The sequence below is a fragment of the Chelmon rostratus genome, chromosome 13, assembly GCF_017976325.1.
Source record: "Chelmon rostratus isolate fCheRos1 chromosome 13, fCheRos1.pri, whole genome shotgun sequence".
Lineage (NCBI taxonomy): Eukaryota > Metazoa > Chordata > Actinopteri > Chaetodontiformes > Chaetodontidae > Chelmon > Chelmon rostratus.
Genome location: NC_055670.1, coordinates 7,645,224 through 7,662,945, shown reverse-complemented (window position 1 = coordinate 7,662,945; position 17,722 = coordinate 7,645,224). Strand labels below are relative to the sequence as shown.

Below are 17,722 nucleotides of genomic sequence, written 5' to 3'. Positions count from 1 at the left end.
TGATTTTTTTTTCCGTCCTCCTCATCGCTCTTCCTGCTCCGCTCATACAATGCCTGCATTGAGGGAACAAAGTTGAGTGTGCAGCCTCTGTTTTGTTGACTTGCGGCATACTGTATAAAGATGGACTGCAGTGAAGTGAGAGTGCAGATGTGTTTTTTCGTGTGTATTTTTAATATGTTCATGTTTCATCTTGGTGTTGTTTATTCCAAACCGTTGTGTGCTTTGTCAATCTCCCACTTTGATCACATATTATTATTATCATATTTGTGCCTGTAATGCGATGTTTATTTTTATGAGCGTGCTTAATGGTCAATATCATTTATGTAGCGACATTTCCTTGAAGGAAATTGGACTTTTGCTGCATTTTTCAGCAATTTATCCAGTTATTTTATGGTGAATGTTGAATGGAGCTTGAACAAATCCCCAGTTCTCAACCTTTCTTCAGCAGTTTTTTACCCCCTGTGTTTTCTGGGTTATTCATCTCTCACAGTAACTGTACTTGCTTTTAAAATGTTCCCTTATGAATTTGACCAAATGCCCCACATGAAATAATCATGATTTCTGTGTTTGATGCTCCTGTGCTGCAGACGGAGGCCAGGGAGACCATTCCCAGGATGTTAGCAGAACTGGACCTGGGCCGCACAGAGAAGTGTGTGAGGGTGAACTCTGTGTCCAGTGGCTTGGCTGAGGCTGACCTGCAGGTCATCCTGCAGGCTGAGGTTCTGCCTCCTGCCATCATGTTGCCCAAAGTGGAGGACACGCAGGAGGTGCAGTGGGTGAGTTACAAATCTTTGCCCTGTATTATTTTTAAAGTCAGAGCTGAGTATCTGAAAGCAATACATGCAAAAAACTAAATAAGACTTAAAATACCCATGACATTTCTCCCTTTCACCTCTGGGTGTCTTTTAAAAAACACAGTGGTGCTCTTCCACAAAGTCATGAAGTAAGAGGAAACCGCGGGAATCTTCAAAGCAATCATAACAAACTTTTCCATTTCCCAGTAAAAGTGGGATTCGATCCCTGTGGCAGGACTCGGGGACAGGCAGAGTGTTTTTCTTGGCTGCTGCTCAAGAAACGGATGACATTTCTTCGGATTAGCTTCAGAAGCCCGATAGCTTTCTGTAACAACACAACGGTGCCTTCTGCCACCTCTGAACTTACAGCAGACGGCTTTGAACGGTGTCATGTTGTGGCTAAGAATTAATTTAATCAAAGTCGATGCACTCAGCCAGACAGATATAATGAATGAAAATATGCCGCAAACCTGCATTACATTCCCTTAATCATGCACACCTTAGAATATTCTTTACATTCAAAATATGCTTCAGAATTGTCAGTTGCTGGGGCTCTAGTGTAGAAAAGTCAAAGTAGTAGAAGTGCAAAGTCAAAGCAAGTGAGACAGCAAATCCAGTTGCTTTTGACCTGGTGCTTAAAGATCTGCTGCCACCTCTGGCTAAACGTCTGCACAGATGTGTCACAAACTGATCTGAAGTCAGATCTGACATCAGATACTGGAAACTTTCGCAGCGTTACGATGGTTACTGAGACCTGCACACATGAAATGACTACATTTGAAATGATTACCTTCTGATATTGTTCTCAGTTCTTGTTTTTGTAAATTACTGTTTGCTATCTGTCCGTATTAGCTGGGCCTGCGCTCTAGTTAGGAGGTGTTTGCCTGGGCTTGGCCATCCCTCTGGATTTCAATAAAGGGGCGCTGTACGGATGTCAGGTCCCGAAAGGTCAGGAGACAGTGACATCATTAATGCGGGCCTTTTCCGATCAGCTCCATATGGTTCACTTACCCGGAGGAAGTAGGTTACTGTCTGCCTCCCTCACTGTTTGTGTCTGAATACAGTTCAAAGGTTCTTTATTAACCATTCGAGTACATTTTTTCTCAAATCTGTCACCACTTGAGCTGTGTCTGTTTATCCTTTTTTTCTCATTGGCAAGAAGTTTACCTAAGCAGTTTTTTAAGTGGACGATTTCCTTTTTTTTTTCTTTCTTCAGGTTGTAGTGTGTCAACCTACAAATGTTTAGAACAAGCAAGAACAGAAACACAGAGGTAATCAGTAGTGAACGGTAGGATATCTATCTGTCTATACATCCATGCATACACACACACACACACGCGCACACACACACACACTCATCCATGGTCTTGGGGCAGGAGCAGGAAGTTTTTAACTAGTGGTTTTAATTAGAGCACATCTATTTCCTGCTGCCTTTTCTTTCGTCCAAGTGTAATTGCTGACAGGTGTTCACTCGCTCTCTCCCTCAGCTCAGCCGTTTCCCACTTTGCTGCTTTTCCTCACTTAAAAAGGAAAGTTCAGCATTAATTTATTTTCTTTAAAACCATCCGCTGTTGTTATTATTATTATTATTATGATGATGCTGGAAATTGCGGTCAGCACGTTGAGAGCTCTAAAATGCAGATAATTGCAGCTTATGTATTTTTTCCTTCTTCTAACTAAATGCTAAAGCGTTGCTGCATAAAACCCTTCGAGCACGCTGCACGTTTCTTTGCACATTTGATCTGCAGTGTGTTTGCCGTCAGTGTGTTTCTGCATCGGCAGGTGCAGACTCCAGTCTGCAGCTCTGGATGGGAACTTGGTTCGTTCGTGTACGCTCATCTTTGTCCCTCCAACTTTTTGTCTGTGTCTTCTTCGCACATGCTTTCCTATGTCTCCGTGTTGTGAGCATGTGTCTGATTTTCTCCACTCTTGTAAGGCCGCGCAGTAAATCCCTCACTTGTTTATTTTTCTCCCTTTTTTATTGATATTAGCACAGGAACTTCCAGACTGATTTGTCGCTAAAAGATGGACTTGCTTGTTTCCCTTTGTGTGGAAATCTTTAGCTCTGCCTTTCTCCTCTCCCCCAGCCCTTGTGTGACTGACAGGCCTTATTGGGCTATAACAGGCGTAACTCCCTCCTTTGTCTGAGGACAATTCTCACACAGATTCGGAGCCGTGTGCATTCTTTGCCCACCACACTATTTGGTGTGCACTGGGACCGAAAGAATCGCACCCTGTCCCGCTCCTCCTCCTCTACTCCTCCTCCTGTCCCCTCCCCTCATCCCTTTCTCCGCTTCCCCTCTGTGAAATGAACACTTCAGCAGGCCGGAAACATTTAATCTGGCCCCCTTTTGAAGAAAATTAATTGAAACTTGTCCCACTATAGCCTTCTTTCTCCAGCTCCATCTCTCCCTCCTTCTCTTTTCATGATTGGGTGGCAAAACTGTCAGAGGGCTTGTTTGTAGCATGGCTTTGAATGGCAGGAAGAGGTGTTATTTCTCCCTTTTTCTTTCCTTTTTTTTTCCAATTCAGAAGTGAATAACATCTTAAAGTGTCCCAGTTTTGAGAGCCATTGACAGCTAATGGTGGCTGTACGCGCCAGAGGAACAATGAGCAAGCATTAAAGTAGCTCTTCTGCAGTGTAAATCAGGCCCTCAAAGTGTATAATAGCTGAAGAGGAGAATACAGCGGAGGGACAGAAACATGTAATCAGAGAGGCTAGGAGGCTCTTTATCCGGTGGTGCCGCATTGAGCTGTCATTTGTTTTGCTCCAGCAGAATCCAAACAGCCGGCGCGGCTCGCCGCGGCCTTGTTAGGGTTTGCATGGCGCAGTGTCATGGTGGTAATCTCTGTGTGTAATATCAGCTAGGTTTCCCCACAACGGGCCATATCTATCTAGTTTCCTCTGTCACAGAAATAGGTTTATCTACACCCTCTTTTCACACTCCCTCTCGGACCCCCCCGCCTCCCCTTCCTGTGTTTGCGAAGGAGGGGGGATATTATGCTAAGCCCCCAGCGTTAGTTTTTATGTTGCCATAGCAGCCTTGCTCCCACAGGGTTGTGACCTCAGATGATTACAGTACAAAGCCTATTGGGTCTTGAAAACCTCTTTGAAGATGAAAAGTCTTTGATGGTTTGTATTTATGCAAATCTCTCAGATATGATTTATCCAACTGAGATTGAATGGGGAGATGATTAAAATTGCCCCTATTTTTGAAATCCTTCAATGGAGGCCCACTCTTTCAGTTTTGAGAACAAGAGTGGTGAGTGCGAGCGCGGGGGTTATTTTGCTCTTCATTTAGAAAAATAGCAGTGCTGTACCTGAGGTTATTTATATCCGTCTTTTTCCTGGTGTGTCAAAGAGGGAGCGAGAAAGAGAAGAGGAAGGGGGGACATGGAGTTAGACATTTCTACTCTGAGCTTTTGCACCCTCTCTCTCTCTCTCTCTCTCTCTCTTTTTTGACTGGCTTTGAAAGGAAATATCTGACGGTGGGGGCTTTTGTGTGTTTCCAGATGATAGATTTTGGAATTTGGGCTACCCCACTGGCAGTCCAGGGCTAGCTGTGAACTGGTCTGTTGGAAAAAATTGAAATGCTTTGGTCTTCAAAGAATTAAACTTGGTTTTAAAGCCCTACTTAGGTGAGCTTGCATATTAGCAGGAGTCGTGCAGAATAAAGGCCTCAGCAAAGTGTCACATCACACTCTGATTGTTGCTCCAGCCTCCCTGTTCCCTGCCATGGAGGGGGGACGCAAAACAGAATAATGTAGGAGTAAAACACACTCAAAGACATCCAAAATCTTGTTTCTTCTCCCCTTTTTGGTATTTTGTTTCTTCTTTGGTGCGCCGTGTGAATGCATGTGCTCGCGCGTGCGTGTGCGCATTTACATGTGTGCGCCCTCTCAGGGGAGCACATGCTGTAGTGGCGCAGAGCCGGTGAAAGAAGGTAGAGCAGAAGACTTCAGACGAAGGGGGAACCCTGGTGATAATGTAAAATATTTCATTTCACCCGCTTTTGTTGCTGCTCTCCTGTGCTCGCTCCCTCCGTTATTTGAACCCTCACAGATGTGTTCCTGAATAAGGACCGAAATGGGAACAGTGCAGGTAATAAAGGTGTCAAGATTTGAGTTTTTGCACGTTAAGATTTCTTCTCTCTCCCGTCTGTCTCTCTGTCTGTCTGTTACCCCACAGTGGATTTTGAAAGATGTCATATCATTTATGTATTTTTTACTGCTGAACATTTTTTTCCTTCCAGTTTCAAATTCACTCTGATGCTGTAGCTCAGTATGAGTTTCCTGTTTCTCTCATTCATATATCTGATAAAGTCCAGTGAGGGTGGCATCCACACTTCACCACACATTCTACAGAGGAGCAGGAACCTGAACAGAAATAGTCCAACAGAACACCACGTCTCCTGTAATGTTCTGCCCATATTATAAACAACATCACAAAATGGATTCAAGCTGATCACACATCTGAAAAGTATTTTTATAGCAACAAATGCAGACAATATATGTGCTCCAAACGTCTAATGAACGCGACGACTGTGATTGTACAAAGTCGGGAGAACAAATTCATTTGTTATGATTGTTTTGGAGGTTTATTGTTTTCTATCTGCAGAAACAGTGGGTGCTGTTAATGAGTTGTGCATGAAATTGTCCCCGTGTGTTTAGTTTGTTGACAGGTTTCAGCACCACTTGAAAGGACGGCCACTGACAGAACCCGTTCGCCTGGTCACCTTTGTGGAAACCGCTGTGGGCCTGCTCAATTTTAAGGTAAATTACAAACAAACCCCCAAAAACTGCCTGCGTAAGACATTTTTGCTGTTTGTCCATTCTTCACTTTAGATTAAAGACTGTGTCAGCGAGCCGAGCGCTCCACGTGTCCAGAATGAAAGGGATTCAAAGCTTTCGGACAGTCTCTCAAAATGAGCCTTTTGAGGCTTTGTTGTTTTTTTTTTTTGTTTCCTTTCTCTGTGTCTGTGTCTGTGTGCCTCTCCCTCCATCCCTCTCCAGACACGCTGACATTTTTTAATTAGAACTGTTTAAATATCATCACAGTGGAAAAGTTCTTAATGAAATTTTGGCAAGCATCAAAGCAGCTCCTGTTATAGTACAGCATGACCTTCAGCAACATGGGGAAAAGGGCATGGTTTGGGGCATTTGGGGAGAAACAAGCTGTCCTTCCTTCTTTTGATTTGTCTTTTACTTCTCCACTCTAATTCTGTGTGTGTGCGTGTGTTTGTATGTGTGTGTGTGTATGTGTGTTTTGCTGGCAGGGGGGGCTTCTGTGCACTTTCTTGAGAACACCCTGTATCTTTGCCCAGACTGAACCCCAGGTTACAAGCACACACACACACACACAAAAAAAAAAATCACAGCTAGTGGTGAAATTAATTTGGAGGCCAACAAAAGCAGGAGACTCGTTCTTATTGTTTGCTCTTCACCGCTTTCCACATATATTGTTTTTTTTGTTGTTGTTGTTTTTTTTTTTTTATTTTACTGTCCTCATTCGATAATAACTGTGGCTGGTGAGTTTTATCTTAGCAACAAGGTTTGTTGTTGTTGGACATTTTTTGATACAGGTACCAATAAAGTACCTGACTTATATTTCAGTACCTCTCTTTAAGAACACAAAATTTGCTGTGAAATCTTATTTTTCCCATTTAACAAAATATACTACCACCTCTAAGCGTCAGTGATTAATGTTGTCTTGATACAAGGTGGCCTTACAAGAACTTCTGACTTAAAGTAACGTCTGCAATAAGCAAAAATAACATTTAAATTAAGAAACATGCGGCTATAGAATAAATAAACACGGCTAAATCTGACCCAGCATTCAATGCCTGCTTTCAGTGCTTGACAGGTTTTGAAACTCTGCTGCTTCAGCCCTGAAACGTCTCGAATGGTTCTCAGGGAGTGTTGAGGTTTGATACCCACCACTTCTTGGCTACCTGTGCTGGCCTGGCTGAGAGCGAGGAGGCAGCTGTAGCACCACTGGCTGGGTGGGTTCGCTTGTATTTGTGTACAGTATGCTTGTCTGCAGGTGGCGTATTTAGTGGGCTAGTGCATTAATGTCAGTCATTATGGAAAGAAAGCAGGAGTTAAGTCGGTATTTTGAGAGATGTGTGTATTGAGAGGATTTGTGAGTAAGAATAGAGTGTGGTGATGGTTGGTTTGTATGATTTGTTTGCCAGAAATCAGAAATCGAGATTATTTGAACTGCTGCAGATTCGTGGAGTATAATTAGATTTACTCTGTCACCTTTCTACCAATATGTCCAACACTTCTCTCCCTCTTGTGTCACTTTGGTCAGCCTGTATTAAATGTACTTTCTCCAGGCGGTGTGTGAGGAAATCCGTCGACGTGCTCCCGAGGCTGGTCTCCACCATGACGGCGTGGTGTTTGGCTCCGATGACTTCTGTGCCAGCATAGGTAGCTATTACCCCTTCTGCTCGACTTTCCCACCCCACAAATGTCCTATCGTGTCTTTCCTTTCCTGGATATGTGACCGAGAACGTCAGGTTATATTTTATTGTGAAATCCAAAAGTTGTCTGTAAAAGCGTGGGTATGGTTATAAGTGGTTACAAATGTAGGATTTTTCTATGGGAATAAGAGATGATATGTGGATGTGGGATGTGTGAGTGACAGTATTTTCTGCAAGGTGTCCTGATAAACAAAAATAATGATGGAGGTCAAGATGCATATTTTTTACCAAGTGCATTAGTTTCTATATCAAGAGTGGATTGTTACATGTAGCCTTTGGCCAAATACCACAAGTAAAAAATGAGGACATTTTAAAATCTGTTTTTAAAGTTTAAACACACGGTCTGTTTTAAAGGAGAGGCTTAACAGGAAAGGAAACACATAAAACAGCGTTTGAACTGCTGATCTGCTCTGTTGTCCTGACATTTGAATTCAATGGAGCCACATAGAAACTGGTGTTTTATTGTTATCATGACATACAGTAAATTTGATTTATCAGCAAAATCTAATCAAAGGCCAGGTTTGACTGTGTAGTTTGCTATGAAACACTCCACCACAACAGAAGAGAAACATATTGACACAGTGTCTATCAGTGTAATGGCCATCCTGGCTTCACCATCCCGCCTCTTATTTCCTCGCCTATCCGCCCGCCTCCCTCTGAGATCTTAACTGGCATGGCACCTACATGATGTGTGTGCGCCCCCATATTTTGTCCTCTAGGTGCCACGCGGACAAAAGATGCCAGCGAGCTCCTGTACGCGAGGCAGAAAGTTGTCGTGACCACCAAAGCCTTTGGGCTGCAGGCTATCGACCTGGTCTACATTGACTACAAAGACGTGGAGGGGCTGAGACGACAGGCCAGAGAGGGAGCTCTCATGGGCTTCACAGGTAAAGTTCCTCAAATCTGTCCCTGTTCCAGTCCCGACCTCAACATGTCTGTGCAAATCAGATATCTCTGATTTCTGCGCTGCAGATCATTCTCAGTGGTTGCACTTTATTTGTATCCTGTATGCTCTTCACTCCTCCCTGTGGCACAATAACAGACCTTCCTCAACTTCCTGTTGCGAGCAGCGTTCAGACAATCCAACATTTCAGTTTCCACTCTTGTCTCTTGCTACTCTGTCTTGCTCTTATGTTATATGTGAGAATAGGGAGAATAGGATGTATGAGCTATTTGATCATTGTGTATTTTAAAAACAGTGGAAGGATGCTGAACATCTCCTAGCTTTTCATTTGACAGTGAAATAAATGTATTGTTGATTAAACTGAAGGCCTCACCTCAAAGTGACCATTGTGTCTGTGGTTTTAGAACAGGCTGCTTTTCGTTTGTCTTTTTTTTTTAGCACCTTAGGTGCCGCTGAAGTGAACTGTGAACAACGCTGCCGTCCTTAAATGCTTGTCTGGCATTTGTGTTGTGCCCACCATGGGCTGTCTGCGAGCGTGCACTCGGGCGTGCGTACCTGCACACGTGCAAATGTGCATGTATGTGCAAGTATGATAAAAGGGTGCTATTAGCCAAGTGTGGTAGCGTCTACTTTAACAGCGCTCTGTGTGTGTCTGTAGCCAGGCAACGCTTTCAGAATGTGTGTGCGTGTCTGTGCCCCTCAGACTGCATGTAACAGACCACAGAAGGCAGGACAGCCTGTTCCAAACTGGATATTCCAGCCATTCTTCCTTCGCTGCAGCTGATATATTTATTCTGCTTTTTTTTTTTTCATCCCTTGAAGACTGATTATTTCAAAATCTGACATATTTCCCACTGTGGTCCGGGTCCACATAAACTGTGAGGGGGAAAAAAAAAGAACTCATCATGGTTTATTTACTATGTTGTAATGTTTAGATTTTTTCTCCTCGGATGTGAGATCAGCGGATAGAGCAGAACAATGTCAGCAATTAGTCAGCTTTTCACACTGGAAGAAATAGATGAAAAAAAAAAAGGAAAAACACTTGACACTTTTTTTTTTTGGCACTGCAGAATTGTAAATCCCCGAGCACACCCTCCTTGTTGCTCTGGCCTCGACACACGTTACCTGCACTCCACATCATCAAGCCATCTTGTAGGGGAGCTTCTTGATGTCTCATACAGCAACTTATTTTCCAGATGACCTCATTTGCCACCTCTATTCTCTGGTGCTGCGGGTTTATGTGAGTGTGTGTGTGTGTGTGTGTGTGTGTGTGTGTGTGTGTGTGTGTGTGTGTGTGTGTGTGTGTGTGTGTGTGTGTGTGTGTGTGTGTGTGTGTGTGTGTGTGTGTGTGTGTGCGTGCGTGCGTGTGTGTGTGTATCAGAATTATTCAGCGATAGCCATGTGCAAATGTCTTCAGCTTTCGATGATTTGCACCTTTTATTGAACAATTTAATATTTGTCTTTGCTCTACATACACAGTGCAAAGTGATTATTACGTTTAGCACAAGGGGTCCTCAGGTTTATGCACTTATATCACATATAATAATCCATTTTATTGTTTGCACTTGTTTGAATCAGAATAATTTTCGAGTAATCCTCCTTTTTAGCAAATAGAAAGTCATAAAAGAAAGCTCGAGGTGTTGTTCACATGAGATAAAAGATAATAAAAGCTAATGATGGAAGCAGCTGGGTGATGAAATAAATGGTTAGATTTGATATGGAACAGAACCATTCAAGGCACTGGATTAGTGGCTTACAAGCCATGGGCACTCTGTATAATCTTAGTTAGTAGCTATTACTGGCCCGAGTGTGCTTAAGCAATAATAGGGTGCAGCCAAAAGCCTCTACCTGTGCAGTAATTGACCTTGGCGGCACCTAAGCCGCATACAGCACCCATTAGCAGTGAGCACAGTACACACTGGTGAAGCACAAACACCCAGTGCTTCTTAACAGGACAGTGTGAAGGCAAAATACTGCAAAACCTTGACAAGTATCAAGTCTGTGGCGGAGGAAGGCCATTCATTTGGGGGATTTAATTGTCTTTACTTCATAGACACCTTGTTTTGTGTGCTGTAAACTACGTGCTGCTGCTGAGACTCAGTGATCCTTCTTAAAATGTTTGCCTCCCAGACATAGAAAACGCTTCCACAAAATTCTCTGCTTTCAGGGACCACATTTCACTTCCATCCCCGGGACCCTGCCCATCATTCGCCTGAGAGCACTTTGCTAAATAGCAATCCTCCAATGAGATGCCAGCACCACATGGCAGGCCGGGATTGGCTGGAGGGCATGAATGATGCATTTTAGGAGAACCAATGGGTTGTAACTGAGGGCACCTGAGTCACCCTGTCTGTTTCTTCGCTCTGTCATTCGCCTGTTGTCCTACACAAACACACACACGTGAACAGACACACACACGCACGTGCACAGACACGCACACGCACGTATACACACATACACACACATGCAAAGAGACACCCTATTTGTGTACATTTAAGCCTGCCAATTTCAGTGTGGAAACATGCTCCTGTCTTCAGCCCAGAAGTAAAACAGGTGGCAGAGGAGGGAATACAGACTCCTCTTGCCTCAGTCCTCATTGAACGCATCATACATGCACTTACAACACACACACACACACACACACCACACAGGTTGTTACATCAAACGTACCAAAATACCTTTTCTTTAATTCAAGTACTGCTGACCAGGTGATGCACAGGCACATGCACGTAAACACACACACACACACACTCGTACACTTCTCCAGCACGGCCCTGGGGATTCCTCGGGCTCCAACAGAAAATGTGCAGCTACAGTCTGTCAGCTTCACACAAACACACACACGCAGGCCCTCACACATTCACGGTGACGCACAGACTTGTGCCAAGTGTCACATTTTGTAGTGCGCACTCTTCCCTCAAAGGTATCTGTTAATCAGAAGTCGCAGTTTAATGAATCGTGCTCTCTCATCAGTAATTGTTCCACCCTTCAACTACAGTGTGTTGATTGTGTAACTGCTGTGTGTGTTTTTCCTGAGGTTAACTGGGGTGAGCGGAGCTGGATGAAGGGACTGGGTTCTCTCCTCCCCCTCTCCTCTCCTCTCCTCTCCTCTCCACTCCTCTCCCCTTCTCGCTTCTCCTCCTCTCTCTCTTGGGCGAAATTTTTTGCTCGTGCAGCCCGCCCGCTCGGCCACCTTGAAGGATTTGTTGTCGGCGACGGAGCTAAGCCCTAAAGTGTCGAGTTCCTGCTGGCTGCCGCTGAGCCGTCGTTCTCACCAGACGTTTCATAACCTTAACTTATCACTACAAGTTTGATCTGCAAATGTACACGGGATTATGTCTGTGGCGTTAGCCCACATTTAACTGAGAGGGAGTGGGAGCAGGGGGGGGGGTGAGGATTGTGTCAGACAGAGCCTTAACTCCACATTAGGTTGGTGTTCAGTTGGATAAAAGATGTAGTGGTCGCATCTGAAAGGTGTGCAGCCACGGACAAAATAAAATGTATTCAGAAAAAATATTTTCTTCACATTAATGCATGAAAAAATGTGTTTGATATCTGTTTGAACGTGGTTCTAAATATAAGACTTGGCCGACAGCTTTATTGTCTTATTCTGTGTAGGTTTTCTTGTCAATTTTCTAATAATTTACTTCACAATGTAAATCTAGCGGGGCTCTGACAGGTTGTTCTGTCGTCATCAGTGAGCTGACTTCTGTCCGCGTTCAGCAGAGTTTCTGTTTGACAGCAGGGCTGCGAGCAGAGAGGAGACGCTTGATGTCCTTCATGATGCATAGCATCCTCGGGTCCTGTGCTGGCCATCTGACTCACCTCAGTGCCACAGGACACATGGACACACACATGACTTGGTCTCCTTTATTTCCTGTTTCCCTGTCTCAGCTCTCCGTGCAGTCGTTCCTCTCTGGCAGGAACAGTGCCAGCTCCAATTTCTCCCCAGTTCTCAGACTTTTTATTTTTTTGATCTGCTTCTGTGCAGCTGTCTTCATAGAAAAATCCAGGTTTTGTTTTTATAATCCGACAGGGTAATTGGCACAAACTGTGTTATGGATAGCTCTGTGACAAACATGTAAAAACATTAGTTTTTTTTTTTTTTTAAAGCACAAATAGTAATTTCACTTTCTTTCTCTGCTTGTTTCTTTGTCTGTTCCTGTGCAGGTAAGCAGGTTATCCACCCGGGGCAGATCCAGGCTGTGCAGGAGGAGTTCTCCCCCAGTCCAGAGAGGGTCCGGTGGGCCAAAGAGCTCATCGATGCTTTTGACCAACACCAAAAGGAGGGAAAGGTAACGGTAACACCCTCTGCCAAAAGAGCTTAAAAACATTATTTTAATCTCTCTTTCACGCTAGATTTGGTCTAAAATTGCCAACCATAGTTGCTCATTAGTGCGACGATTTGGAGTTTTGTATTTTGCAAAACAAACAAACAGATAACTTAAAAAGGCGCACTGCCCATTGCCCTTTCTCAGTTTGTCAGCGTTTGTCCTGCTTGTCCACTAAATATTTCCATTAATTTCACTCACAATTTATTTTTTAATTCTTGAACAGAACAATGATTTTTTTCCAATATCAGTAGAAAGATGCACCGTCTTCACAAAGCGACAATATTTTTAGTCAATCGTTCAACAAACTAAGAGGAGGGGGCAGACTTTGGATAAAGCAGGAGATTTTTTTTTCTCAAAGCGTTCTGAGCTGTTTGTCTGCAGCATGACAGAGTATCTGTGACTGTGTGCTGTCTCTGCTCTGAGACTCGGCCGATCGTTTTTACGGCCCTCTCACACACACACACACACACACACCTCTGTTGTTCCACAGAATACATACTGTACACCCCTGGGTGACTCTCAGAGACAACGTAGGAAAAAGGGGGGTCTGTGGGGGTTGGGCCAATTAAGTGTACAATATTATTGTTCCTAATTTAGTGCATGGTTGGATCCTGTGTGTCGAGCTCTGTGGGCTATCTGCTGAGGTAATACACAATCTGCCCACACCTCTCTCCCTGCCAGGGCTGCTCCTACTAAGCATCGCCCGAGGGATTCATATCCTACCCATCCCTCTGCCTGTGTGTGTGTGCGTGTGTATGTGTGTGTTTGAACAGTGAGCAGGGTCAGTCCCTTTGTCTTACAACACGACAGGTGCTTGTTTTTCATAATTCTCACCTCCAGCTATTGACTGCATTTTTCTGACTTGAGGTCTCTTGATCTTTTAAAGTAAAATTTTATAGCAGAAGATCTGTTGTTTTCTTTATTTTTCTTATTAAGTTGCATTTTCTTCAGCAACATCCTGCTTGTTGTATTTAATTACTTTATTTAGTATTATTCACTACCCACTGAAACAGCTTTAAAAGCCTTTAAAGCACTATTTTTTATGCTGCATCTCCATACACACAAAATGTGTATTGATGGCCCTCGTGAAGTGGCGTGCCATGTTTCTTCCTGCTTCTGTGAACATCATCCGGCACCCGAGCGCGTTTTAAAGTGCACTTATAGCGCCTGTCTGGTCTAACGTTTCTCTTTCTGCTCTCGCCTCTGTTGTAAACCTGCTCAGGGTGCGTTCACCTTCCGCGGCAGCATGATTGACATGCCCTCTGTGAAGCAGGCGCAGAACATCATAGCGCTCTCCGTCGTGGTGCCGGAGACATAATGCGGCTGGTGAGGAGAGACCGGAGGAACCACGCCGCTGAGCCCTGACAGGAGCGGTGAAAGGAGGCTGGAAATGTCGCTCACGAGTGGGGGGAAAAAAAGTGGAAATTGTGGTTTGAATTTGAGTTTTAAAAACTGTTAAAATGTTTTGATTCGTTTGATTGTCATGGCAGTTGCAGGGGAGGCCGCAGCTTTAAAACCTACCTTTAGATGTTTTCAGCAATATCAGATCTGCACATGGCGAGCAGCGGCAGCAGATATCTGGGTCTTGTCGAGGATTATTGCCCCGTGTGGGCATTTTCTTGGCACACTTTTCAGTGTGCGCGCCATCAAGTCACTCTTCGGCGTGTGTGCCCCTGCCTCCCATCTCTCCTAGGTCATGATGAATGCTCTCCCATCTCCACGGTCCAGGCAGCTGGGCGAAAGGGTAAACAAACACAACAAGCCTCTGTTGTGGATCTATTCATTAGGCCCCAGTCTTCCAGTCAGGCCTCAGCCCCCTGCCCAGGGCCTGACTCACAAGCATCAAAGTCTTGCTCGCTTAAAAAAAAAAGAAAGAAACACAAATGAAAGTGCGTAAACTCACGATTGAGCTTTTTTTTGTGTCGGTCTCCGTAGTTAAGACATGCAGCTCGCTCTGTGGCAGCTGCGAACCTGCGGTCTTGATGGAGAAGGCATGCGGCGTCAGACACACCATGACCTGTACGAAAAATAAACACGGCGTACACGCACACGCTGCGGCGGTGTTCTTCCGCTGATCTCTCATTTAACACGGGAGTTTAAGTGGGATTTTCAGAAGTGGTTTCTACGTCAGGTTTTTCTTTGTTTGTTTTACAGCAGCGTCTCCAAAAAGCTGCCGTCCACGGTCTTAAATGCTCACCTTTATGTATAGACCAAAAACAACAACTCCTGAACAAGTTCAGAGGAGTCGTTCATCGCGCTGTCACAGATGAAAGTACAATGGGGCTCTGTGCAGCGCTTGTGCACGTCTGACTTCCAGAGACAGTGAAGTGGGTGTGATGTTGGAGTGAGACAGATTAGTGGCCATGTTGCTCCAGCAGACCAGGACCGAGGCTTTGTCTCTCTGACTGCGGATGGGGGGATAATTGGGGGGGTGTTGAATGGTTAATAGTGCCATTGGTGACCATGGTAATGAAAGGCACCATACCTCCCCTACCCCACCTCATCCACTCATCTCTCTCTCCCCCCCTCTCTCTCGTACTGTATAAGCTATTGTGTCTGGGGCAGGACTGTGGTCTGTGCCAGGCCAGGCCAGACAAAAAGATCGAAACCACTCCTGCGCCCAGCCAAAGACCCGAACAGTAAGCTGTCTCTTTGGCATTTGGCCACATATTTCTCTCACCCCTGGCTCACTTTTTTTCTGTCGGGAATTCACATTCAGCTTGTTTGTTTGTTTTCACCCGCTCTACTATTATACCCTGAGGTTGGTGGACAAAACTGCTATTATGCGTGACTTTCATTAAATAAATCAACATCATTATTTGGGTAGAGCCGTTTCACGAGGCTCTGAAGAGCCTCACCGCAGACGGTTGGACGGTTTAACTGGGTCCACTTGAGCGGTAGAATATTTAAAAGAGGCGTTCGTGAGTGGCCTGCGCCGTCTCGCCTTTGTGCTGTGTGGCCGTGTGCAGGTTTTGATCAAACTTTGAAACACTTCAGTGTGACTTTTTAAAACTTTCATCATTTGTTGCAGCAAAGTCTTGTTGCAATCTAATCTCTAATGAATGCAGAAAAGGTTACAGAATAAAAAAAGACTTGCATGTCTGTGAAATGTTGAAACAATTAAATAAAAATAAAGAGCTGATTCTCACAGTTTGACAGTTTCACCCTCTGGTTTGATTTCATCTTTGAGAACAAGTTTGTCTCCATCAATACATGTTGAAATTAAAGAAAGCTACCAGTGCATGAATTGGTGTTTCCCTCCGATTGATGACTTAGAACATTTGATGCTTTGAGATGATATTTTTCTCCTCTGGACTGTTGAGTAAAGCCCTTCTTCCACGCATGGCTGTGAACGCAGCACTCAGACTTCAACAGAGGCTCACCAGGTGACTCCAGTCGGTGAAAGAGGCCAGCCTTACGGGACAACTTGGCTTTTCCGAGCTGCTCTGCACCAACAGGTGTCCCCACAGACAGGAAGGAAGGTCTCTGAGCAGAGGAAGCAGCGCGGGGCTTCATGCAGGGACCAAGCAAAAAGGGCAACTCTTCTGAGGACCATCAGGAAATTACTTCGGCCATGTTTAACAAAACACGACATCCCCAGAGTGTTTGTGCGCCACATATATTATCATTTTCCCCTTCCGTCCAATTATCCCGCTCCTCTGTGATACTTCCACTAACACCCAAACTTGGGCAGCCCTCCCCCTCTCTGCCCTCTGCTCTCCGTGGAGCCTTTGCTCAGCTTTCGCTGCACCTTGACGACTTTGCAGCTCGGTAACATTTGGGAATGAAAAAACAAAAGATTTCAGTGACATCTCTGTTGATTAAAGGAATGCATCCCCGTCTGCCTCCGCTGTGTAATTCTACATGACATTTCTATTATGCGTGGAACTGATACAATCTTCTCTGTCCGCTCGGCGGTTTTATTTAAATACATCTCTCCGGTATTCCCTGAGAGAGTAAATTACAATTAACACGATTATAACCTCACAAAATTGTGACGGGAATCAATTAGGCTGCGAGCAGTATTTCATAGCCCGGTAATGTGTTGGTCGAGATTGCTTTCATAAATTATGAGGGACAGCGCAGGCGGAGAAAATGCATGTATGCAAAACACTGTCAGAGGAAAATTAAAACGAAATGTTTTACATATTTTTCCATTAATCTAAATGGGACCCGTGTGGCAAAGATGGTTTTATTCTAATTCCCCGCCCGGGGATGCCCAAATAATGACTTGATGTTTTAATAGACTTCTAATGACAATATATGACAAAGTAATTGCAGCAAAAGATTATTCTAAAGCAATAAAATACCTCGTTATTGTAGCTGCAGCGCAGTTTGAGACGTGTAAACCTATTTGCTAAAATGGCTTAAAATATACCGCGTGCACAGCTGATCGGCACAAAACATTTAGTTGAAGCTAATTAACTCTGTTTCAATATTTAGGAAGAGTGTTAAATAAATAAATTGGAAGCTCGGCGCAGTGGCTGCAGAAGGCCATCCTCTGAGAAACGGTGGCAGCGCTGGTCCCAGTTTCCAGGAGATCACAGCCCTGAGGCGAGACAACAAAATGTTTTCCATTTCTTTATCAATTATTGCTCTCAGAAATAATAATGAAAAGACTTTCAATTAAAAGGAAATGATTCCTCGTGCTTTCTTTTTAAATAAGCATTCTGTATATTTTGAAAGCACGTTTGTAAGAAAACGGGCTGCAGCTTTTCTGAAATCTAATTTAACAGTAAAAAAAAATTTAGTTATTTATTTAGACCGGGCCCTAAAAGAGGTTCATTGAAAAGCTCGATCTGTTACCTGGAATCTTTTATTGATTTCGTTTTGTGCACACTGACAGGCGAGCGTCCATGAACGCGCTCTGATTTCTTCAGTATTATCAGATTCTTTATTCTGCAAACAGATGTTGGAGGAATATTTGTTTGATGTTTTCCTCAGAAACCTCAAAAAGCCTTCTTTTTTTTAAGCCTTTTATTTCCTCGCTGCAGACAGGCGCATGTCCAGCCTCCTTTTTTCCCCCCAGTGCGTTTGCATGATATGAAATTCAGCGCGGCCTGTCTGTGCTGCCTGAGTGATCTGGCACATGTGGTCCATTACTAACTTCATTTGAGAAGACCTTTTGTCTGAACGTCCCCGTCAGTAGGGCAGTCGGAGGGGACGGAGCGGCGTGGCGGCAACTTTTTCCCCCCTCCACCTTTA

At 44.3% G+C, this 17,722-nt stretch overlaps 1 protein-coding gene across 1 annotated transcript in view; it reads left to right on the top strand.

Annotated features, from left to right (window-relative positions):
- Positions 1 to 15,650, top strand: part of clybl (citrate lyase beta like) — a 60,471-nt gene extending 44,821 nt beyond the window's left edge. The window contains exons 3-8 of the mRNA XM_041950914.1: positions 588 to 776; positions 5,466 to 5,567; positions 7,133 to 7,226; positions 7,999 to 8,166; positions 12,354 to 12,478; positions 13,740 to 15,650. Of these exons, the coding sequence (XP_041806848.1) occupies positions 588 to 776; positions 5,466 to 5,567; positions 7,133 to 7,226; positions 7,999 to 8,166; positions 12,354 to 12,478; positions 13,740 to 13,835 (774 nt within the window). The 3' untranslated portion in view covers positions 13,836 to 15,650. The remainder of the gene's footprint in view (positions 1 to 587; positions 777 to 5,465; positions 5,568 to 7,132; positions 7,227 to 7,998; positions 8,167 to 12,353; positions 12,479 to 13,739) is intronic.
- The last annotated feature ends 2,072 nt before the right edge of the window (positions 15,651 to 17,722 follow it).